At 40.5% G+C, this 26,663-nt stretch overlaps 1 protein-coding gene across 1 annotated transcript; it reads right to left on the reverse strand.

The window, feature by feature from the left end:
- Window positions 1-2,977: 2,977 nt before the first annotated feature.
- LOC138909899 (uncharacterized) lies at window positions 2,978-4,198 on the reverse strand. Its single transcript, XM_070201116.1, has 3 exons — window positions 3,998-4,198; window positions 3,134-3,919; window positions 2,978-3,049 (listed from the first exon to the last, which is right to left on the reverse strand). The coding sequence occupies exons 1-3, from the start codon at window positions 4,196-4,198 to the stop codon at window positions 2,978-2,980; spliced, it is 1,059 nt and encodes a 352-aa protein (XP_070057217.1).
- Window positions 4,199-26,663: the final 22,465 nt, after the last annotated feature.

A 26,663-nucleotide genomic window follows, 5' to 3' on the forward strand; every position in this document is an offset into this window, starting at 1 on the left:
CATGATTGCAGGTCTCAAGCTAGCTAAAGGCTCGGGAGCAAAAGTCATTGTAGCCAAGTGCGACTCTTTACTGGTGGTGAACCAGGTAAATAAAACCTTCGAAGTTCGAGAGGATAGAATGCAAAGGTATTTGGACAAATTGCAGGTAACTTTGCACCGTTTCAAGGAATGGACTTTACAACATGTAACTCGGGAACAAAACAGTGAGGCCGATGCACTTGCAAATTTGGGGTCATCGGTCGAGGAAGATGAGATCAGCTCGGGGACTATCGTTCAACTCTCGAAATTCATGATCGAGGAAGGGCTTGCCGAGATAAATTCTATAAGCTTAACCTGGGACTGGAGGAACAAATACATTGAGTACTTGAAGAATGGAAAGCTTCTATCAGACCCTAAATAATCGAGGGCCCTACGAACTAAAGTTGCTCATTTCACATTGGCCGAAGACGGAACGTTATACAGAAGGACATTCGATGGGCCATTGACAGTGTGTTTGGGATCAGGAGACACCGATTATGTTCTACGAGAGATCCATGAAGGCACTTGTGGGAACCACTCCGGCACCGATTCACTTATTCGAAAAGTCATTAGAGCAGGATACTACTGGGATAGCATGGAAAAAGATTCTAAGGAGTTTGTTCGAAAATGTGATAAATGTCAAAGGTTTGTACCGATGATCCACCAGCCCAGAGAACAACTTCACTCGGTCCTATCCCCATGGCCATTCATGAAATGGGGGATGGATATCGTCGGCCCTCTGCCATCGGCCCCAGGTAAAGCTAAGTTCATTTTATTTATGACTGACTATTTCTCTAAATGGGTCGAAGCACAAGCTTTCGAGAAGGTCAGAGAGAAAGAGGTTATAGATTTCATCTGGGATCACACCGCGTGTCGATTTGGGATACCCCCAGAAATAGTATGCGATAATGGTAAACAATTTATCGGCAGTAAAGTGACAAAATTTCTTGAAGACCATAAAATAAAAAGGATATTGTCAATACCGTATCACCATAGTGGGAACGGACAGGCCGAATCGACAAACAAGACTATCATCCAAAACTTGAAGAAAAGGTTGAACAAAGCTAAAGGGAAATGGAGAGAAATTCTACCCGAAGTCCTTTGGGCATATCGAACAACATCAAAGTCCAGTACAGGGGCAACTCCATTTTCCTTAGTATATGGCTCCGAAGCCTTGATTCTAGTCGAAGTCGGAGAACCCAGCGCCAGGTTTTGACATGCAACGGAGGAATTGAACCACGAGGCTATGAATACTACCCTCGAATTATTAGATGAAAAATAAGAAGAGGCACTCGTTTGAATGGCTTCACAAAAGCAACGAATCTAAAGGTACTATAATAGAAGAACCAACCTTCGCCACTTCAAGGTCGGGGACTTAGTCCTAAGGAAGGTCACTATCAACACTCGAGATCCTAATGAAGGGAAGCTCAGCCCGAATTGGGAAGGACCCTATCAAGTCCTCGATATAGTCGGAAAAAGGGTCTTATAAACTCGGAACGATGGACGGCGAACCACTGCCAAACAACTGGAACATATCACTTCTCAAACGATATTATTGTTAAGGTATGAATTTCTCCCTTCTTTCATTTATATATATTCGATGCTAACTCATTGCAGGAGTTCAACCAAAGACATCGAGACCTCGGGTTTAAAAGTACGCGTTGGACTCTTTTTTCCTTAGATCGGTTTTTATCCCAAATGGGTTTTTCCGGCGAGGGTTTTAACGAGGCAACAATTATGTGCTACCTGAGGATAATTCAACAGTATCCAAGGCTTCTTTGCAATCAACCTCGAATATTGGAGGGCATCACCCTCGGATGTTATATTCTCGAGAATAGTACTTCATGTCAAAGGGCCTCGATAAGGAAGCTTTGTAATGGGCCAAATGGTCAAGTGAACCGTGTCCATATAAATTAGTCAAGCCTCGATGGAAAAACATGTGCGCATGTATAAATTATTCAAAGAAGCATTCTCTATTCATTTAAACATTTTGTGTCTCGAAGAAAATTCTCTACTATACAAACCTCATGCTTATGATATTGTGAGAAACGGCTCAAGAGCCAAAGTACAAATATACACTCGGGGACTACCATCGATGATAGGCATATTCGAGTTATCTAAACTCAAATTCATAAGACCTCAAAGAGGCACCCCTCGATCTATAGGCCAAGGCCACCATTCTCGGGGACTGACATTTCAAAAAAGTTTGAGATGTTATTGGGAAATAAGCCCAAGAGGCATACCCGAAGGCTACGGCCAAACTAAAGGCTATGGCCTAAATAACGCGGCTCGGAGATGTCCGAATTCCGCAATAACGATAGGCCTTCAAATTTTTTGAAAAACCAGTTAAAAAAGGCTACCCTCGGCAAATAATCAAAAGGGCTTCGATAAAATCAGCCCTCGAAAACCTTAAGAGGTATCAAATAATCTTTAACACAAACGTGCTAAGGCACAAAAAGTAAAAGGGTTTCAACCGACATCGGACCCTCAAAAAACCCAATGGGTAAAAAATACATGCTAAGGCATAAAAAGAATTTTACTAAGTCTTTTAAGCCGAAAGGGGGAAATAATAACCGTCTTTTAGAGGCCATATTGGCCCAACCTAAAAGGGCCTAAGGGCCAATACATTTAGAGTTCGAGACTTTGTTCTCACTCAACTCGGACCTAAGGGTTCCACTATTCCGAGTTCAAATAAAGTTGACTTGAATTTAGCTCAAGGATCCGCCATAAAACCTTAAGGGGTATGTTACTGTAAGTTCGAAAATTACCTATTATTTGATAAAAAAACCTAAGGGTTTGTTCTATTCTAAGTTCGAAACATACTCGAACTTAGTTATAAAAATAGTGCAGTCATGGCATCGATCAAGCCATCCAAAATCTCGAACATATTATTGAGCTCGGGGACTCTTCCTTGCGTGTCTAAAAAACCTAAGGGTTTGTTCTAAGTTCGAACTAGTGTTCACTCAATTACAGAGGCTGCAACAACAAAATTTTCACAAGGTAAAACCACAAAACACGTTTGAACATAAAACTGAGAAGACATTCAAAAGAAGTTTTTTTATTATAAAAAAGGTTATGTAGAGGAGACAAAGTCCTAACTATGGCCGGTTTCAACCTCTTCTCCGGGAGCAACCTCTCCTTCAGGCCCCTCATCGGATCTGTCTCGACTACCTTCTTCATCATCGTCTTCATCATCGGAGGAGGCAAGCTGCTTGGCTTTGGCTTCGAGCACCTTAGCTCGAGCTATCTCCTCTGAGAGGTCAAAACCCCGAGCATGGATTTCCTTGAGGATTTCTCTCCGGAATTGACACTTTGCCGAGTCATTGATCCATCGCTCTCGGTCAAAAGCCAACCTTAGCTGCATTTGAGCAGCCTCAGCATCAGCCCAGTACATGGCAATGGACTTGTCCGCCATGACCTTTGTCTTCTCGATCTCTGCCTTGGCCTCAGTAAGCCAGTTTTCAAGCTCCTCGATCCTCTTGGCTTGGGCCGAGCTTTTCTCTTTGAGGCCCCGAAGTTGAACCTCGGCCGATGATAGTTTGGCCGAGGTAGTTTCTTTTTCCGTAGCCAGGCGGTCCATATTCTCTTTCCACCGATCACAATCGGCCTTGACCTGATTGACTTCTCCCCGAAGCAGCTTGATCCTTTCAACCTTTTGCTGCAGCTGAGATAATGAAGTATTAGCTTCCACAGCTGGGTCGAGTCCATACTTTATCAAAAGGATGCTCACCTGCTTATCTAGCTCGGCCTCTTTCTCATGAGCCTTGGCCAAATTCGCTTGAAGGTCCTTTATAGTTTCGTCCTTTTGGCCGCAAAGAAGCTTCAGAGCATTCCTCTCCTCCGAGACCTTTTGGAGCTCGGTTTCACACTGGCTAAGGTCAGCTCGAAACTTGGCGAAGGCCTATACAAAAAAGGAAAGCACAAGTCAGATTTAGAGAAAAAAGAGTAAAGAAAAGGAGTGCAATAAACTGATTCTTACCCGAGATAAGAGACGTTGGGCCTCTTCTAAAAGAATAGAAGCGTCACTGATATCAGAGGCATCATCGACTCCAGTAAAGCAATCATGAAAGGGATCCCCTGCACTAGAGCCTCCGCCTATATCAGGGGTCTTCAAATCTCGAGCCTCCCTTAGTGCATCCTCAGAAAAAGTCAGAAGAGAAGGCAAGTGACCTGCTGTCATGGTCCCGAACAAGTTGCTCGGGGCGCTCTGATCGATCTTCGGGGTTTCAGAACCGGCCCCGTTTGGTGTAGTTGCAGATGGACGAGAAATGATCTCGACCTCTGGTAATTCGGGATCCTCACCCGATTTCTTTTTGGAAGCCTCCTCGAGACGAGGCTTGATTTTAGCTGCCGCCGTCAGCTCAGAAGGTTTGGTGACCTCGGCGGCTTTCCTAGGTCGGACCGTCAGTGCCGAGGAATTTTACTTTTCTTCCTCTTCTTTGTCTCTTAGTTTTTGGACCGAGTCCATCATGATAGAGAATACTTTCCTCCTCACCCTTCTAGGTTTGGGCTTGGGGTCCTCGGACTACGAGGCACTTTTCCTCTTCTTGTCTTTCCCCGGCTTCAGAACCGAGGACTTAGTTTCTTCCTCGCCACTCGAGGGCCTCAAAATGGCATCCTTGGTCAGGCCTGCATGAAAGAAAATTAGTGACGAGTGAAGTACAAAAAGTGTTTCAGAACATGAAAAAGGAGATCCTTACCGTGGTTCTTGGCCTCCCATCTGCCCCTTGCCAAATCACGCCATGCGCGTTCGGCATAAGTAGAAGTTGAGGCTAACTTTCGAACCCAATTTTCGAGGTCAGGTACCACTTGAGGCATCCAAGGAATAGATGCATGTCAAAAGGGAATATCAGGCGAAGTCGAAGAAGGTACGAAGAACAAAGTTTAAAAGATCATTTACGGTCGAAGTTCCACTCCTCGGGGAACGATATCTTCTCTTCCGGAATAATGTCACGGGTCCTCACCCGTATAAAATGGCTCATCCAACCTCGATCCTTGTCCTCGTTGATGCTCGAGAACAAGACCTTCATTGCCCGGCGTTGGAGCCTAATTAGTCCTCGATAGATTCGAGGCCGGTACATCCGCATGAGGTGATTTAGAGTAAACTCTAGCCCCCCGGCCTTGCTAGAGAAGAAGCGCAACATGATTACTATGCGCCATAGAGAGGGGTGGATTTGGCCAAGGGTGACCTGATATCTTTTATAGAGATCAATAATCACTGGGTCGAGGGCACCCAATGTGAAGGGGTAAGTGTAAACACTTAGGAACCCCTCCACATAAGCGGTGATGCTATCTTCGGGAGTAGGAATTTGCACCACGACCTCGGGACCCCAGTTGCAGTCCCTCTTCATGCCCTCGAGGTAGCTCTTCGTTATCAAGCACATGTACATCGACACATGCTCACATCAGCTCGGGATTGATGAAGGGTTTTCGACCTTGAAGTCGGATTTTAGAGTACACGGGCCGGGAACATACTCGTGGGGAAGCGGCTCCACCGGCGCCTTATCCCCGGACGACCGGGAAGAGAAACAAGAAGCTTTCTCCTTCTGCGGTACGGTCTTTAAGGTTTTCATCATTTGTATAAGTAAAGAAGAGCGAAGGAAGATGAAAAACTGATGGTTTCGGTGCTAACGAAGGTGGCTCTACAGACAGCGAAAAGGAGGAGACGAAAAGAGTGAGAAGACTTAGAGGTTTGATTAGAGCAAAAGTAAAGTTTGATTCAATGAAGGAGCGGGTATTTATAGGTTCACGGCGATGGTTCGGTGGCGCTAGTGGCCGACCGCTAACTAACAGGCATTAATAATTTGGGGAACTGAACCGACAGGACGTTTCGGTCACATCCGTCACTTATGTCATGATCGAGGTTTCGGAAAATCGAGGCTCAAACCGTTTCTTATCATTTTATTCCAAGAAACGCGAGGACTATCTGTATAAGGTCGAAATCGGGCATGTCTGATTTCATAGGCACGAGGAGCTGCCTCGAGAGTAAGTTCATAATAGACCAGGCTCGAGCTCAATGGCAGAGTATGGAGCATGGAGATCGAAGTGCTCGCTGAAGATCGAGACTGAGCATGACCGACTTCGAGTAACGCATAATAACGGAATGGCGAGATATTAGAAACCGATCGAAGATATCGGCAGAAATCCCGGAACAGATCGAATCAAGCAGTTATTGACGCCAATCATGGGATTTGTTTCCGTTATTAGAATTGTACCTGATTTAGGATTCATTTACTATATAAAGAGGGACCCCATTCATTTGTAAGGGAGATTTATTCACTGATAAACATATACACATACACTGCTTTCTCTATTTCACTTACTATCTATTACTGCTCATCACTATTTATTTTCTGTTCTTTATTGTTTTTGTTACCCAACCTCGAAACCATCTCGAATCGAAGTTGAAAGCACTGCCAAAACAGTGGTTTGATTTATTTTACTATTCAGATTATCTATTTAATTCCTTGTTTATCAATTAGTATTGGATTAAATCACGTATCTTTGAAACCACTAAATAAGTTTAATTGTTACTCGAAATTCTGGGTAAACACTAATAAAAAAAACATTTTATCAGATTTGCGAATCTTCACTGAAAACTATTTCAAAATTGGGCAAGCTATAATTACTTGAGAAATGATATAGTATCCAAGTTAGGTGACTTATAGTTCGTCATACATGATCGGGAAATAGCTGAAATTAACAGGGTTGCCGGTTTCTCTTTTTTCTTCTTTTTTTTCTTTCTTTTTTCGGAAACTGCTCTCTAATCAGCCTGTAAAAAATGAGATGCACTACTATTTTCACTATCTCTTTGTTCTTCAAATAGATGGTATAAATTAGTAGATTATGAGAGATATTGGCCAAGAGGACCAATATTTCAGTAAAACAAAATTAGAAAAAAGAACAGGCTATCGAAAGTTGTCAAATTCTTGGAGAAAATTTACCATAAACTTCATCATGTAAATAAAAAAAAATCTGACTAGATTTATTGATAAGATCATTTCCTGCCGTATAGTTCAAATTCATAACATCCAATGAGAATCCTCAAGAAGTAGACTATATGAAAAAATAGGTATTCGTCGCAAGTGCAACACCTACCAATATAACATCAATACATGGATATGGTATATTTTTTGCTAGCTGTAGCATGGTGTTTCTTCCACCAGATAACTATCGCTCTATAGATGCAGAGAAATATTACCATTCAATATATGCGATTTCCCTTCTGACTTTACAAGTTTGTATTCAATCTTATCCATTACGTAGGAGAATTCCTTAAAGCTATCAAGGAAAATTTTCAAAATTACCTGTGTCCAGATAACCAGGATTGAAGCTATTAGTATTATAATTCTTTTTTATGGAGAAGAATGTTATTTACATAAATAATAATTTATGATGTTTGCCTTTCACGTTCTTTGGTTTCTCATGTCTGTGTTTTCTAATTTTCTTGTTAAGAAAAGTTGTTGTATGCTCCAAAGGGAGACTTGTAGTTCTGAGCCAGATGACAAGTTCTCTCCAAAACATCAAGTGTTACGTTCAGGTTCCGGTCTCTATCTAATGTGATATCATGTAATAAGTCAGAAGCAGAAACACAAAATGCAAGTCGCTTACACTATTTTAAAAGCCAACCCACCCACTTGAGATCCTAAATTCTCTTCTTAATCTTTTTTTTTTTTTTGTACTTGTACATCCCCATCCATCTCCCCTTTCTTTGATGCCTAGTGCTTATTAGCTGATATTTGAGCAATCTATGATGGAAGGCACTTAGCAAACCAGATGGAAAAGAAAAAAAGAAAAAACTATATCATAACATGAAATACACAAAAAGGAAAAAAAAAGGAGAAAATCTAGAGCAATGAACAACAGAAACGAAGAACAAGCAAAAGTAAATGGGAGAGAGATAATACTAACCTAGATAATACTAACCTGAACAGTATAAGACCCAACGGAAAAGTCAATGAACAATGAAAGCTAAAAGGATCATTACCCAAAATTTCACTATAAGGATCGTGATGATACCTAGTTGCTAAAACTAGGTAAGCCTAACACATAAATAAATCAGTAAAAATATAAACTAAGATAGTAATGAAAACTTAGGAGTGTCATAATATAACCAACATCGAAAAACAATAGTCATAAATCCTAAAAACCCGATAATACTGAGTAATAAGCACTACAAAAGTACATAATGAGTCTCAAAATATAGAATTGTTTGAAATACAATAAACAATAATATGGAAATAGTAGAAGGTGACTACGAGGTTTGCAAACGGGACAACAAGTATATCTTGAAGTCTCCTCAACAACTCAAAATCAACTCGCTAACGCCGACATGCTCTGAAGTAACTGGATCTGCACAAAAATATGCAGAAGCATAGTATAAGTACACCACAATCAGTACCCAGTAAGTATTAAGACTAACTTCGGTGGAGTAGTGATGAGTTTCAAGTCAAAACACTCACTAGACCATAACCTATGCAGAATATCCATATAAAGCTAACACGGAAGCAAAATAGAATAAATGGCATCAGAGATTAGAGCAAGTGATAATACGACAAATTAATCAAAACTTGTACAACACAAAGTGAAAACAGTTAAGGTCAAAACAATGACATATCCGAATCATCAACTGATCCAACATAAGAATAACAACAAGAATTCTACGAAACACCTCATAACATAATCACAAATCACAAGCCTCCCTTGTGATGCCACGTGAGATTCACATTTTAAAAATATTTTGTTCGAAATAACTTCACGCGCATAAGACTCATTTTCTCTCTGTGTGTGCTTCACAATAAAGTATTTTCTCTTACTAGCAACACACGTATAAGTCCCCTTATTTTACCACATGTGCATCAATATACACACCACCCTTATTCCGCCGTATGCGCATCTCAATCACAACACAACAATAATAATCACTCGCACCTTACGTACACATGTGCCACAATATCACCACAATAACAATACTAATGCCACAATAAGATATAGCCTACGACTCAACAACAATGTATACAAGAATCATCACAATAATATAAGGGTGCGGGGAGTGAACAATAAAATAAAAGCATGTTTTATATAATAAACAACTCCAAATTAAGGCATATTAATAGCCTAAGATCTAATCCGACCACAACCAATACATACGCCCGCGTACACACTCGTCACCTTATGTACACACTGTTTCACATAGCATAAATATTGCAAATTAGACCAAATCTGAAGGGGAGTTTTTTCCACATATAGTTAGGCAAGTTACTTACCTCAATCAAGCTAAATCAATCCTCTAATAAGCTCTTTCCGCATGAATCAACCTCCGGACAACTCGAATCTAGCAAAAATAACTTAATATCATAAATAAAACCCATAGGAAATAATTCTAAATAATAAAGTTTCGATCTTTAACTAAAATAAAAAAAGTCAACCCAAGTTAACCTCGGGCCCACACCCCGGAACCTGACAAAACTCACAAAGTTCGAACACTAATTTCGATACAGTTCAACCATACCAATTTCATCCAATTCCAACCTCAAATTGACCTTCAAATCATCAATTTATATTTTAGAAAACTTTTTACTAAACTCCCTAATTTCTACAATCAGATTCATCAATCAAACACTAAAATCGGGGTTGGAATCATGAAATATAAATAAATTTGAGTCAAAAATACTTACTCCTATCCAAATCATGAAAATTTCCTCCAAAACCGTCCAAATCTGAGCTTTCTAACTCAAAATATAATAAATGGAATTAAACCCTCGTTCAAGATATATTCTGCCCATCCTTTTCGCTTCTGTGGTACCTCAGTCGCATCTGCGACACCGTATCTGCGGAAAATTCATCGCAGATGCGGACTCCACTTAAGTCCTAAAATTCTGCTTCTGTGGACCATCACACGCTCCTACGGAGCCGCTTCTGCGGACAAAGATGCACACCTGCGATCGCGCTTCTGCGCACACACTGCCGCACCTGCGGAACCCCTGAGTTCAACCAAACACCACATCTGCAGTCCCTTGTATTCTTCTACGGAGCCGCACCTGCGGACCAAATGTCGCAGGTGCAAAAACACCAGAATTGAGCTTCCAAAATCACCCCAAATGATCTGAATCCCATCCGAAACTCACCCGAGGCCCCCGAGACCCTGTCCACTCGCACCAACCAATCCCATAATATAACTCGAACCTACTCGAGGCTTCAAATGACACCAAACAATATCAAAACAATAAGTAAACTCGAAATGACCTCAAATTTTGCATGCAAGTCCCAAATGACACAACATACCTATAGCAACTCTCGGAACCAAAATAGGAACCCGATATTAACAAAGTCAACTCTCGGTCAAACCTATCAACCTTCCAAACCTTCAACTTTCCAACTTTTGCAAAATTCAAGCTAAAACAACCTAGGAACCTCCAAATCTAAATTCGGACATATTCCTAAGTCCAAAATCACCATACAAAGCTATCAGAACCATCAAAACTCCATCCTAAGTCATCTACAAAAAAGTCAAAATCCGGTTAACTCTTACAACTTAAGCCTCCAACCAAAGGACAAAGACTACCCAAATCAATCCAAAACTCTCTTGAAACCAAATCAACCACTCCAAAAAGTCAAGTAACCACAAACACACATATGTAAAACATCAAATAGGGGAAACAAGGCTAAAATACTCAAAACGACCGGCCCATCATTACATTCTCCCCCTCTTAAATAAATGTTCGTCCTCGAACGAGTATAGAGACATACCTAAAGTGCCAAAAAGGTGATGATATCGGCTCTGAATATCATGCTAGGTCTCCCAAGTCGTCTCCCCGACCGGTTGACCTGTCCATTGAACCTTCAATGATGCAATCTTCTTCGACCTCAATTTCCAGACTTGCCTGTCTAAAATAGACAATGACTCCTCAATATAGGTCAAATCCTTGTCCAATTACACTGAGCTGAAATCAAATACATGTGAAGGATCACCATAATACTTTCGGAGCATGGAAACATGGAACACCAGGTGAACTCTTGATAAGCTGGGTGGAAATGCAAGTCTGTAGACCACCTCACCCACTCTCTCAAGAATCTCAAAAGAACCAATATACCGAGGGCTCAACTTTCCCTTCTTCCTGAACCTCATCACATCCTTCATGGACGAAACTTTGAGTAAAAACCTCTCATCCACCATGAATACCATATCATGAACCCTCTTATTAGTATAACTCTTTTGCCTGGACTGCAGTGTACGAAGTCGCTCCTGAATCAATTTCACCTTCTCCAAAGAATCACAGACCAAATCAGTGCCTAACAACCTAGCCTCCCCAGGCTCAAATAAACCAACAGGAGAACGACATCACCTCCCATATATGGCCTCGTAAGGAGCCATCTAGATGCTCAACTGATAGCTTTTGTTGTAGATGAACTATGCTAGCGGTATAAATTGATCTCATGAGCCCCCAAATCAGTAACACAGGCACATAACATGTCCTCCAAAATCAGAATGGTGCGCTCGGATTGCCCGTCTGTCTGTGGATGAAATGTCATACTTAGTTTGACTTACATGCCCAACTTGCGCTGCACGGCTCTCCAAAAAATTGATGTGAACTGCGTGCTATGATTCAAGATAATAGATACCGGAACAACATGAAAGCGAACAATCTCATGAAGATAAACCCAAGCCAACTACTCTAAAGAGTAGGTAGTCATGACTGGAATGAAGTGTGCAGATTTGGTCAGTCTGTCCACAATGACCCACATAACATTGAATCTCCTCGAGGTCCGTGGAAGTCCAACTACAAAATCCATAGTGATACGCTCCCATTTCCACTCTGAAATATCAAGCCTCTGAAGTAAACCACCCGACCTCTGATGCTCGTACTTCACCTGCTGACAGTTCAAACATCGAGCCATGTACTCCACAATATCTTTCTTTATTCTTCTTCACCAATAGTGTTGCCTCAAATCATGGTACATCTTCGCGGTGCCTGGATGAATGAAATGCTGAGAACTATGGGCCCCCTCAACAATCAGCTCCCGCAACCTATCAACATTGGGCACACAAATCCAGCCCTGAAGCCTCAGTACCCCATCATCACCAATATTCACCTCCTTGGTATCACTATAATGCACTGTGTCCTTAAGTACAAGCAACTGAGGATCATCATACTGACGCACCTTGATGCGCGCAAACAAAGAAGACCGCGAAATCACGCAAACAATAACCCGACTAGGCTCTGAAATATCTAACCTCACAAACTTGTTGGCCAAATCTTGAACATCCAAAGCTAACGGTCATTTCCCAACTAGAATAAAAGAAAGACTCCCCATGCTCTCAGTCTTCCTACTCAAAGCATCGGCCACCATATTGGCCTTCCCGGGATGATAAAGAATGGTGATATCATAGTCCTTTAGTAGCTCTAACCACCTCCATTGCCTCAAGTTCAGATCCTTTTGCTTGAATAGGTGTTGTTGACTCCTGTGATCCGTGAACACCTCACATGACACACCGTAAATATAATGCCTCCAAATCTTCAACGTGTGAACAATGGCTGCCAACTCCAAATCATGCACTAGGTAGTTCTTCTCATGGGGCTTCAATTGAAGTAAAGCATAAGCAATCACTCTACCCTCTTGCATCAACACACATCCAATGCCAATCCATGAAGCATCACAATAGACTGTATAAGAACCCGATGCTGAAGGAAAAACCAGAACTGGAGCCGTGGTCAAGGAAGTCTTGTGCTTCTGAAAGATCTCCTCACACTCGTCAGACCACCTAAATGGGGCACCCTTCTGAGTTAATCTAGTCAAAGGAGCCGCGATGGATGAAAAACCCTCCACGAAACGGCGATAATACCCATCTAAACCTAGAAAAATACAAATCTCAGTAGCAGTATAAGGTGTAGGCCAACTCTGAACTGCTTCAATCTTCTTCGGATCAACCTTAATCCTCTCACTAGACACCACGTGGCCCAAGAATGCCACCGAATCAAGCCAAAACTCTCACTTGGAGAATTTAGCATATAGCTTCTTCTCCCTCAAAGTCTGGAGTACGATCTTCAGATGCTGCTCATGATCCTCCCGACTGCCAAAAAACACCAATATATCATCAATAAACACGACAATGAAGGAATCAGGATATGGATGGAACATGTTGTGCATCAAGTGCATGAAAGCTGGTGGGGCTTTGGTCAGCCCAAAAGACATCAGCAAAAACTCATAATGACCATAGAGGTTCTTGAAACCATTTTCGGAATGTCTGAAGCTCGGATCTTCAACTTTGAGTATACCTTAGCACCCTAAAATTGATCGAACAAATCATCAATACACGGTAGTGGGTACTTGTTCTTGACTGTAACCTTAATCAGCTTCATGTAGCCAATACACATCCTCATAGAACCGTCTTTCGTCTGGACGAATAGAATTGGAGAACCCCAAGGCGAGACACTCAGTCTGATGAAACCCTTATCAAGAAACTCCAGTTGTTTCCTTAATTCCTTCAACTACACCGGTGCCATATGATATGGTGGAATAGAGATGGGCTGAGTGGCAAGCACCAAGTCAATACCAAAATCAATATCCCTATCGGGTGGCATGCCCGATAGGTCTATTGGAAACACGTCTGGAAACTCTCTTACTATTGGAACTGACTCAATGGTAAGAATATCAGCACTGACATCCCTCACAAAGGCTAAATATGCCAAGCACCCCTTCTCAACCATCTGTTGTGCCTTCAAAAAGGACACCACCTTACTAGGAACATGACCCAATCTACCTCTCTAGTCTAACCTCGGTAACCCCGGGCAATGTCACGGTCTTAGCGTGACAATACAGAATAGCGTGATATGGTGACAACCAATCCATGCCCAAAATCACATCAAAGTCTACCATATTGAGTAACAACAGCTCAACCCTGGTCTCATAATCCCCGATAGTGAACAAACATGATAGATAGACACGGTCTACCATAATAGAATCCCCAAAAGGCGTAGACACATAAACAGGGGTATCCAAAGAATCATGAGACATATCCAAATATGAAGAAAATTGGATGACACATACGAATAAGTGGAATTTGGATCAAATAAAATGGATGCATCCCTATGACAGATTGGAACAATACCTATGATGACAATGTTTGATCCAATAGCCTCAGTCCTACCAGGAAAAACATAACAACGGGCCTGGACTCCTCCTCTAAGACGACCTCTACCCGTTTGTCCTCCACCTCTAGTTGGCCTGTGTACCCTGTAGAGGTCCACCCCTCCTAAGTCTGGGACAGTCCCTCACCATATGCCTAGTATCAATACACTCAAAATAACCTCTCTGCAGGCGTGGCTGTTAGAACTGAGTCTGACCTGGTTGGTTGGAATAACCACTATAGGAATCCCGTGCAGATGGTGCACTGGAAGATGGCTGTCCAAAATGAGTGCTCTGAGGTCCCTTAATAGATGGAGCACTGCGTGTGACCTAAAGTACCGAATGAACTGGTCGACTAACATAACCTTGGCCATGAAGAGCTGAAAATGCGAAGTGGGAACCACTAAATCCTCCAAAACCTCGAGGCCTCTTAGCCTCCCTATCCTCTCTCTCATAGTCGCGGATGCGCTCTAACCTCCTAGTGATCTCCACAACTTGCTGAAATAGAGTATCAGTCTCTAACTCTCATGACATCCCGAATCTAAGACCATAACTGAGCCCTTCGATAAATCTACAGACTCTCTCTAACTGTAGAAACCAAAGCAGGTGCATGGCAGGATAACTCACTAAAAATCATAGCATACTCAGACACCGTTATAGTCCCCTGGAGCAACTGCTCGAACTCGATGCGCAACGGTATCCTGAGGGTCAGTAGAACGAACTCCCTAAAAACTAGATCAGTAAACTGAGCCCAAGTAAGTGGCGCTACGACAATTGGACTACTCTCCTCCTAAGCCTGCCACCATCTATATGCCGACCCCGTCAGATGAAAAGTAGTGAGGTCGACCCCGCTCACCTCTACTATGCCCATAGTGCGCATAATACGGTGACACTGGTCTAGAAAACCCTATGCATCCTCAGAAGCTGCACCATTGAAAGTAGGAGGAAACCATTTTCGGAATGTCTGAAGCTCGGATCTTCAACTTTGAGTATACCTTAGCACCCTAAAATTGATCGAACAAATCATCAATACACGGTAGTGGGTACTTGTTCTTGACTGTAACCTTAATCAGCCTCTTTTGCTCCTCCTCTAATGCCACTGGCCTGACCTCAGGTTGAACCGTGATCACGGGCTATACCAGCATAACACCTGGAGCCTGATCAATATGAGCCTGTTGCTTTGATGTACGGGCGGCGGGATTCTGAGCTCCTCCCCCAGCCTGAGAAGTATCTGGTGCAAATGGGATCAACCCCGCCTGAGCCAAGGTACCAAACATGCTTAATAAATATGCCAAGGTCTCATGAAATCCAGGGGTAGCAACAGGTGCCTCAGGTGCCTGATCCCCAACCGAAGCTACTAGTGGCTCCTTAGTCATGGCCCTAGCACGACCCCTCGCTGCAGCACATGCTCCGTCTCTGCCTCGGCCTCTACCCAGCCTTTAGTAACACCGGTACCGGGGGCAATATCATCTTTAGCTGAAGCTCGTGTCCTCACCATCTGTGAGATAATAGAAAGACAAGGCTTAATTTTCGAAATCAATATATCCGCACGACACGGAATGAAAGAAGCGAAATTTTCTAATAGTTCTGTAACCTCTCGAAGATAAGTACAAACGTCTCTGTACCGATCCTCAAGACTCTACTAAACTTGCTTATGACTCATAGAACCTATGAACCTAGAGCTCTGATACCAACTTGTCACGACCCAAAATCTCACCTTAAGGATTTTGATGGCACCTAATTCCTAAGAGGTAAGCCTGACACATAACAAAATCAGTGGAAATATCAACTAAAATAGTAATGAAAATGGAGGAGGGTCATAATATAACCAACAACGGAAAAAAATAGTCATAAATCCCAAAAATCCGGTAATACTGAGCCGTAAGCTCTACAAGAAGTACATAATGAATCTCAAAATACAGAACTATTTGGAATATAATAAATAGTAATATAAAAATAGTAGAAGGTGACACCGAGGCCTGCGGGTGGGACAGCAGGTATACCTTGAAGTCTTCTCAACAACTCAAAATCAACTCGCTAACACTTGGCATGCTCTGAAGTACCTGAATCTGCACAAAAATGTGCAGAAGCATAGTATGAGTACACCACAATTGGTATCCAATAAATATCAAGACTAACCTCAGTGGAGTAGTGACGAGGTTGAAGTCAGGACACTCACTAGACCATAACCTGTGCAGAATATCCATATAAAGCTAACACGGAAGTAAAATAGAATAAATGGCATTAGAGATTAGAGCAAGTGATAGTACGGCAAATTAATCAAAACTTGTACAATACAAAGTGAAAACAGTTAAGGAAAAGTAATGACATACCTGAGTCATCAACCGATCCAACACAAGAATAACAACAAGAATGCCCCAAAACACCTCATAACATAATCACAAATCACAAGTCCCCCTTATGACGCCACGTGAGCTTCACATTGTTAAAACATTTTGCCCGAAATAGCTTCACACGCATAAGACCCCTTTTCTCACCGCATGTGCTTCACAATGAAGTATTTCCCCTTACTAGCAACACACGCATAAGCCCCCTTATCTCGCCACATGCGTATAAATATACACACCACCCTTATTCTGCCGCATGCGTATCTCAATCACAACACAACAATAACAATCACTCGCACCTCACGTACACATGTGCCACAATATCACCACAACAACAATATCAAAATCATAATAATATATAGCTCACGACTCAACAACGGTGTGTATGAGAATCATAACAATAACATAAGGGTGCGGGAAGTGAATAACAATAAAACATATTTCATATGACAAACAACCCCAATTCAAGGCATATTAATAGCCTAAGGTCTAATCCGGTCAATTAACACGCATACGCTCGTGTACACACTTATCACCTTATGTACACGTCATTTCACATAGTACAAACAATGCAAATTATACCAAACATAGGTTTTTTTCAGCACAAGAAATATAAAGGAGGAGAAAATAAGGGACAGATAATCAGAGAGAACAAGAATGCTGATATGGAATAGCAAACATATATCATACATAGGTTCGTCAACTTTGAAGCACTCATCAGTCATCGGCAAAACCATGAACCTGTGGAGCTGAGTAGATAAAGAAACATACAAGAGGAAAAAAAATAAATGTCATTTTAGTTGTCTAGATGTTTCTGCAAATAATTAGCTAATAAGTGCAATGTCTAAATGCCATTAAATATTAGCTGAAATGATATATTTTTCCTTGGTCAACCAACTTGGCTCTTCTATATAATATATAAATACTAGATGAGTTTTTCTAGTGTATAGCACGATCCCAATATTTCGAATTCAAATTATATTTAAACTCTACGTATTTTAGATAACCATAATTTCACAAAACAAAAGCATAGTTCCATTCTTAGTAAAAGTGAAAACATCGAAGACTACCTATTACTCGGAGTATACATATTCAGAATTTGTTCATTTAGGAACAATGGAACTTTGCTCCTTCTTTGGAATTGCATCCACAAAGATAACCATACAAATTGAAAGTCCAAAGGCACTACTTATTAATGACTTAGTAAATCATTCAACAAGCCATTTTGAGCTCTAGCATTTTCGTTTGGTAGTTTGAGACCTTGAGTAGCTTTATATGATGCATTATGACTTGCGTATGTGTGATTTTGATTTTGAGAGGTTCGGGATTGATTTGGAAGAGTGTTCCTCAATTTCGAAGTTTTAAGTTAGAATAATATACCAATATTTGACTTTTTGAGTAAATGATCTTAGAATCGTGATTTGATGGTTCCAATAAGTTCGTATGGCAATTTTGGACTCAAGCATATATTTGGGTTTTGATTAATTGGAGATTACTACAAGGTTTTGGCTCTATTTTGCCAAAAGTTGGTAATTTAAAGGTTTGGAGAGTTCATAAGTTTGACCAAAAGTTGATTTTGGTATTATCGGGCTCCGGTTGTGGTTTTGGGACCTTGGATAGTTTCATTTAGTTGATTGAAACTTGTGTGCGAAGTTTGATTGTCTAGAATGCCTAAGTGTGATTCGGACGCATTCGACAAATTTTGAAGGTTTGAAAGTTAAGAAAAGGATTTTGATCTTTGATTCATGATTTTGATATTATTTGTGGTGTTTTGAGTCTTGGTACAAGTTTGCATAAGGTATTTTGACATGTTGGTATGATTCAACAAGGTCCCGAGGGGCTCAGTTGTATTTCGGGGTAGTTTTGGACCATTTTGGTTGAGTTCAGAGTAGTTGATGTGCTTGTGTGCTGTTGTGCTTCACGATCGCGGAGCAAGGCTCACGATTGCCTAGAAGGATTTTGCAAACTGGCATTTGTTCTTCGTGTTCACATACATGATTTGACATTCGGCAGTTTTGGAGGCTAGAAGCGATGCGTTCGCTTGAGTTGATTGCATTTGTATTGAGTGATTTGGGAGTTGCGATCAGTGTGCTTCACATTCGCAGGGGTTAATTCGCGTTTGCGTGGAGTTAGGAAGGCTGGTCACTGCTTTGGTGTGAAGATGGTCGTGTTCACGAAGGAGTGGAGTCAGGCGGGAGTGTTGGCTTACACATTCGTGTAGGCTTGGGCAAAGTTGGTCTTTGTGTTCGCATTGAAGGTTTCATGGTCGCGAAGTGTAGCTGGAGCTGGAGGTTGTTTGGCCTTCGCGATCGCGAGGAGACTATCCCGATCGCAAAGAGTAATGCCTGGGCAGACTTTATAAGTTGGATTTTCGGGATTTGGCCCATCTTTCATATTTTGTTCCCTAGACTATGAGAGGTGGAGATTTTGAAGAGAAATTTCACTACTATATTGGAGGTAAGAAATTTTCACTTGGATTTGACTTTATATATTGATTCCCCATTGAATTATACACCTAAAACTTGAAATTTTAAAGTGAATTTTGAGGGTTTCATCTACAACTTAAGAGATTGAATTTTGGGGATTTGAGGGGACTTGGTTTTGGAATCTAATCATATATTTGGACTTGGTGGGTTATCAGTAATCGGGATCTACCCCTTGACTCGGGTTTTGACCATGTGGTCCCGAGTTGACTTTTGTTGTCATTTGAGAAATTGATTAAAGATTGAAGCTTTATTGTTTGGAATTGATTCCTATAGCTTTGTTTGATGTTATTGAATTGTATTTGACACGAATCGAGTCGTTTGTGTTGGATTTAAATGAAAAAGTGGTTTGTTGTTGATTAAAGGTTGCCGGATAGAGGAAAGTCTCTTGTTTATCCTTGTAAGAGGAAATTCTCCCCATAGTGTGACCTATTTGCTACATATTGCTTGATTTAGGAGCCATGTATATGTGAGGTGATGAGCGTATATGCATAATTAGTTTATGACCATATACGGTAAAATTTGGCTTATAATTACACCTTGTTTAGATTATGTTAATTTTTTATCCATGTTTAATAACGTGATGATTAATAATTATGGCTTAGAAGCATGCTTAAGTTTATGACCTCTGAAATTGGGCATAAATGATTGTATTGTCATATTGAGTTTTCTTATTGAGTCGTAGTTATACATTTATCTATTTGATTTGATAGTTACATGGCTTAATTCATTCATGTTAAAGGTTATGAAAAAACTTATGAAATGTGAAAATTTGTGTGATGACCTAAAATGTCATCTTTAAATTTAATAATTAATTTTGTGTTCTAAGACTTTGAAAAGCACTATGTATTATTCCTCGACTTGCGTGCGCAGTCCATAAAATTCTTTGGAAAGTTTTCAGGTGAAAAATGGATTAAAATGTGAATTAGAACTTTAAAACTCAATTGAGTTGGCTTTGGTCAACATTTTGAGCAAATAGATTCGGATCAATGTTTTGAAAGTTCCGGTAGGTCCGTATCGTGATTTGGGACTTAGGTGTATGCCCGGAATTAAATTCTGAGGTCCCTAGCCCGAGATATGAAATTTTGATGAAAAATTAAAAGTTTAAGTTCAAATAGTGACCGGATGTCAAATTATGTGCAAACGACCCCGGAATAGAATTTTGATGATTCCAATAGTTCCGTATGGTGATTTTGGACTTAGGAGCGTGATTGGAATTTTATTTGGAAGTCCATAGTAGAATTAGGCTTGAAATGCCAAAAGTTGAATTTTTGGGAAGTTTGACTGGGGAGTTGACTTTTTGATTTCGAAGTCGGAATCCGATTCTGGAAATTGGAATAGGTCTGTTAGGTCATTTATGACTTGTGTGCAAAATTTAAAGTCATTCCGAATTGATTTGATGTGTTTCGGCACAAGATATAGAATTTGAAAGTTCAAAGTTCATAGATTTCGATTTGAGGTGCGGTTCGTTGTTTTGATGTTGTTTGATATGGTTTGAAGCCTCGACTAAGTTCGTATTGTATTTTGGGACATGTTGGAATAATTGGTTAAGGTCCCGAGGGTCTCGGGTGGATTGCGAAAGGTAAACGGAACGGATTTCGGACAAAGAGAGTTGCTGGAAATTTCTGTTGCAGAAATTTCGCTAGAACTTTCTGGTGCGTGGAGCCAACTTTGTAAGCTTATATCTCGCAATTCATAAGAAATCGGAAAATTTTTAAAACATGAAAATTGTAGGCGATTGATTCTAGTTTCCAGAAAATTAAACCATTAATTAGTTGGACATTTGTACAGAAAGTTATGATGGATTGAATGAAGGCTGGTAGAGCAGTTTCGCCAGAAATTTCTGATGTGTGGAGCCGACTTTGGAAGCTTATATCTCGCAATTCATAAGGAATCAGAAACTTTTCAAAACATGAAAGTTGTAGTCGTTTGATTATAGTTTCCAGAAAGTTAAACTATTCATCATTTGGACATTCGTACATAAAATTATGATCAATTGAAGGAAGGCTGATACAAACAAGTTATGGTGGACATTTAGTGACGGAAAATAGACTTTTAGTGACGGATGGGCAGAAACTTAAGGATCAAAAATGGTTATTTCCTTCATTTCGTTTTGGATTTTTGGAGCACGGTTCTTGGGCGATTTTTGGGCGATTTTCACGGGAAAACATTGGGGTAAGTGCTCCTTATCCTATATTGATTATATTTCATGATTCTATACTCATTTACATCATGAATCCGTGAATTTATGGAAGAAAAATCAAGATTTTTGCAAAATCTTCCAAAAACGAAAATTTAAGATTTGGAGGTCAAATTGTTATCGGAATTTGGTAAAATTAGTATGGGTGGACTCATAATTGAATGGGTTGTCGGATTTTGCAAGTTTCGCCGGATTCCGAGATATGGGCCCCACAGGCAAAGTTTTAGCTAATTTCGGATTTTATTGAAAAATATAATATTTTCTTATAAATTGATTAGTATAATTTTTGTTGACTGTATCGAATTAGTTATGACTAGATAAGAGTCGATCAGAGTCGAAAAATCGAGGAAAAAGCATAATACTTGGTCAAATTGGAGCAAGTCGAGGTAAGTGACTTGTCTAACCTTGTGTGGGGAAAATTCCTCCTAAGATTGATAATTGTAATGTGTGAAAAGTCGTGTACACGAGGTGACGAGTGTGTACATGGACTAAATGTGAAAGATTATGTTTTAAATTGTGTATATCACTGTTACGCATTATTTAAACTATTTTATTTTGTTATATTCTTCATTATTGATTTAATGTTTATATTTTAAATTTGTTTGACCTTTTCCTGCTAATTGTTTTATCTGTTTAGTTGAAACTTGGTTTCTTTTATTCTGTGCATTATTTGAAGGATGATTTTCTTTAAATTAAATATTATTAATATGAAGTATTTGACAATTTTAAATTTGATATTGAAGCAACGTATTAAAGATTTTGAAATATTATTTTCCTGAATTAGTTATTTCTGAATATTTTTGTAAGTTTTTCGTACTCATTGTGATGGAGCCGTGAGCTCTTTATTGTGGAAATATATTATTGATGATTTATTTTGGCATGAGCCGTGAGCTCTTTATTGTGAAAAAATATTGTTGTTGAATTATTTTTGCAAGTTAAATTATTTGAGCACTTGAGGTGCAAATTGTGACATATTGTGATATTGATACGCATGCGGTGGTATAAGGTCTGGGTATTAAAATGCATGCGGTGAGATAAGGGTGGCTTGGTACGCGTGGCTAGTAGGGGGAACTACTAGAAGTCATGCGGTGTAATAAGGATGGCTAAAATGCGGGATGCTATTTCGGAAAAATTATTTTCTTTCAAATAAATTGTGAAGACTCCCGCGGTGAGATAAGAAAATGAGATATTGTGAATTTGTTTATGATTTAGGACTACGAGGCGATACCTCGGGAGTGCCCTTATTGATATTGATTTATGGCCGCAGTTTCCTTTGATTATTATTATGATTTTCTTAAAGTTGAAAAGAATTCTGTTTTGTTTCCACGAGGTATTTATTTGCCATTATTTGATGTAATTAAATGTGACATGCTACTTGATTCATTTCCATTGTCAATTTATCTTATAATATTGTTTAAACATTTTACCATGCCATTATTTATTCTCCAGTAGGGCCTGACCTGACCTCGTCACTACTCTACCGAGGTTAGGCTTAGCACTTACTAGGTACCGCTGTGGTGTACTCATACTACACTTCTGTACATCGTTTTGTGCAGATCTAGGTACATCTTATCAGACCACGCATCAGTAAACTAGCTATACGAGGAGACTTCGAGGTATATCTGCCAGCGTCCGCAGACTCCGGAGTCCCCTTCTATCTTACTATGTTGTTTTCCTTATTTGCTTTAGACTCTGATGTATAGAGACATAGAGAATAAATTCTTAGAAGCTTGTGACTTATTTCTACCGGGTTTTGGGAGTTGAAATTGTTTGAATTGTAGTTTATTTATTTAAGATATTTATTATTATTCCGCATTGATAGGCTTACCTAGTCTTAGAGACTAGGTGCCATCACGACAACCTACAGAGGGAATTTGGGGTCGTGACAAGTTGGTATCAGAGCTCTAGGTTCATAGGTGTCATGAGTCACAAGCAGGTTTAGTAGAGTCTTGCGGGTCGGTACGGAGACGTCTGTACTTATCTTCGAGAGGCTATAGAACTATTAGGAAATATTCACTTCTTTGATTCCTTATCGTGCGGCATTGATTTAGCTTGAAACATATATCTTATATTCTTTTGTATCCACTCGTGTATGACATTGTGCACTCAGTATCAGTTGTGCGTCAATGGTTCGTGATGTCGCAGATGGACTACGAGGGAGCCAGAGATGCTCAAACATTTCCTCAACGTGTGGTTCCGACTGAAGATGCAGGCGTATTGAGAGATCACCTAGTGAATCATATGGGGGGTGCAACAGACGTTGGGTCTGGTTGATTTATACGAGCTGTGAAGGTTATTATTGTGGATCATCGGACGTTGTGACCTATGACTTCGCGCCGAGTGGGGGGAGTTCACTATCAATGGGTGGATTGCGGGGTCATGTGTTATATCATTTATGGCTTGAAATGTATATATGTGGTACTATAAGGTTCCCTAAAAGTTACACATGTTTAAGGCTTGAGATTTTGTTGAGAATAAGATTGGGATTTGCGGTATAGAAACATCTCTAAATTACAGAAGGTCTACTCAACGTGGATGTTACGGTTACAGATTTTGGGGTGCTTCGGATGAAGTACAGTTGTTGACGAGATTCTGGACTATGTGGTTCGTGCCAATATTTGTCTGTATGGAGCTCTACTTTTGTGATCGTTGTGTATAAATAGGGGTAAGGGTTACCCCAAAGAAGAATCGAAGAGTATGTTAAGAAATCGGTCAGCTCAACAGTGTTGAGTCAGCATAACAAAAGAAGAAATTTGCCTTGGGAGAGATTATTCTCCCCCAGTGTTCGTGGCAAGCCTATGAAGAGGGCAGACCAGCCAATGCAACACCGCCCACTTGGCTCAGTTCTTAGAAATGCTTTTAAAAGAGTTTGTTTCCCGGACTCTCCGTAATGCGTGGCGCATAGTGTTTGAATGGTTGCGTTAGGTCACCATTGACAGTATCAGAATATGCCATCAAGTTCAATAAGTTAGCCCGTCATACTCCTACTTTGCTTCCTATAGCCAGAGGGTGAGTCTACAGACTCATTGAAGGACTCAGTTATGATCGTAAAATTTTGTATGACTCGGGAGCTACAAGCCGATACTTCATTTCTGCTAGTTGTACAAATTGCCAAGATATTAGAATGTGTTTGGCGTGAGGAAAAAAAGGAAACTAAGGAGACCAAGACATCTCGATGTTCTGGGGGATTCAGTAGATTCTAGTCTGCAAGTATAAATCATTATGCCGGGGGTTCGGGCAGTCGGCCAGCCCAGTCCACACATCGGATTACTCGGGGTGCTCCAGTGAGTTCTTTTAATGCACCAACAACATGAGTTCCTACAATGGTTATTCCAGTTATCTGGCATAGACTCAATATGAGCAGCTTAACCCACAAAGGGGTTGTTATGAATACGGTGATACTAGGCGCATCATGAGAAAATTGTCCCAAACTTGGGAGAGACTTATTTCATCAAAGCACTCCGGCTATGTGCCCTATTGCAGTTACTACACCACCCACACGACCAGTTAGGGGTGGAGGACAGACGGGTAGAAGGCGTCCTAGAGGTGGAGACCGAGCCATTGATATATTTGTTTTATGGTATGGCAGAGGTCGCTACATCAGTTGGTGTTGTTATAGGTACGACCTTGATATAATATAAAGGAATAATTTCCTTAATTTGATTCGGTTCTGAGTATCGAGACGAGTCCTCCTATTGTGCTCCACTTATGAGTGAGCTTCATAATTCTATAATCTACTTATGTGTTTACCCCTGTTGGGAGATTTTATGGAGATAACTACGCCTATCATTTTATGTTTGTCACTAATAAGAGCTGCGAGGCTAAATGTGGCTTTCTGTTACTCATTTCAGTAAGTTTTGATGTAAATTTCGAATAATTAATTGCAAATTGTGAATTATATGCCTTACCGGTGTGTGGTTCATTATGTGTTGTGATTTGGTGTAACTGAAACTATTTAAAAGGAGAAAATGGAAATTTTCAATTGGCACGATGTGCATATTACTTGTGATTCAGAACTGAGGACGAGATCCTCACATTTTTATATAAATTGATATGTTTAAACCAGGCTACGAGCTGCGGTGGAAGTTATATAAAGACGAGATCCTTGTGTTTAAGTTCTCCCTTGTGAAATTAAATTTGTACTAAAGTAATAATAGGGAGTCATGCCTGTTAGGCTTAGTTGAAAATTCTTAAAATGAAATTTTCTGCGCATACTTGTCAAATTCGTGTTGTAATTATTAATTTTTAACCTACGAGGTAGGTGCCCGCCCATGTGGCGTTAAATGTGACCCGTTAATTCAGGTAAATAATTATGAAGTCTTCATGCCTCACATCTCGTTATCAGTATTGTGAAGGTTTGCAACGAGATTTTTGCTAACATGGGGCTAATTGACGATTTTGTAATTGATTATGAACAACTATTAAGACCAGATTGACCCAAGAGGGTGCCCCATTTACAGGGTCAGACGAGTGTGAGTTGAGCTTTCAGAATCTCATGATCACTTTGACTACGACACCAGTATTGGTATTACTTACATGTTCAGGGTCTTATACTGTGTATTGTGACGCGTCGTGTATTGGTCTCGGTGCGGTGTTGATGCAAGACGATAGGGAGATTGCCTACGCGTCCAGACAGTTAAAAGTACATGGGAAGAATTATCCTGTACACAACCTTGAGTTAGCAGCTATTGTTCATGCCTTAAAGATTTTGCGGCATTATTTGTACGTTGTCCATTACGAAGTCTACATCGATCACTGAAGTCTACAACATCTGTTTAAATAGAAGGATATTAATTTGCGGCAGCGTAGATGGTTGGAGTTGCTTAAGGATTATGATATCAACATTCTCTATCATCCTGGGAAGGCCAATGTAGTGGACGATGCCTTGAGTCGTAAGGCGGAGAGTTTGGGCAGCTTAGCATATTTACCGGTAGTAGAGAGGCCTTTAGCCTTCGATGTTCAGGCCTTGGCCAACTAGTTTATTAGACTAGATGTTTCCGAGCCGAGCCGAGTTTTGGCTTGTGTGGTTTCTCAGTCTTCTCTTTATGACCGTATCAGGGAACGTCAGTATGATGACCCCCATCTGCTTGTCCTTAAGGACACAGTTCAGCATGGCGATGCCAAGGAAGTCACTATTAGAGATGAAGATGTCTTACGGATGCAGGGCAGGCTATGTGTGCCAAATGTAGATGGTTTGCGCGACTTAATTTTCCAGGAGGCTCACAGTTCACGGTACTCCATTCATCCGGGTGCTACAAAGATGTATCAAGACTTGAGACAGCACTATTTGTGGAGGTGGATGAAGAAAGACATAGTGAAATATGTAGCTCGGTGCTTAAATTGTCAGCAGGTGAAATATGAGCATCAACGACTGGGTGGATTGCTTCAGAAGTTAGAGATTCTAGAATGGAAATGGGAGAGGATCACTATGGATTTCGTTGTTGGGCTCCCACAAACTCAGAGGAAGTTCTATGCAGCTTGGGTGAT

The sequence above is a fragment of the Nicotiana tomentosiformis genome, chromosome 4 (genome assembly GCF_000390325.3).
Source record: "Nicotiana tomentosiformis chromosome 4, ASM39032v3, whole genome shotgun sequence".
NCBI classification, from domain to species: domain Eukaryota; kingdom Viridiplantae; phylum Streptophyta; class Magnoliopsida; order Solanales; family Solanaceae; genus Nicotiana; species Nicotiana tomentosiformis.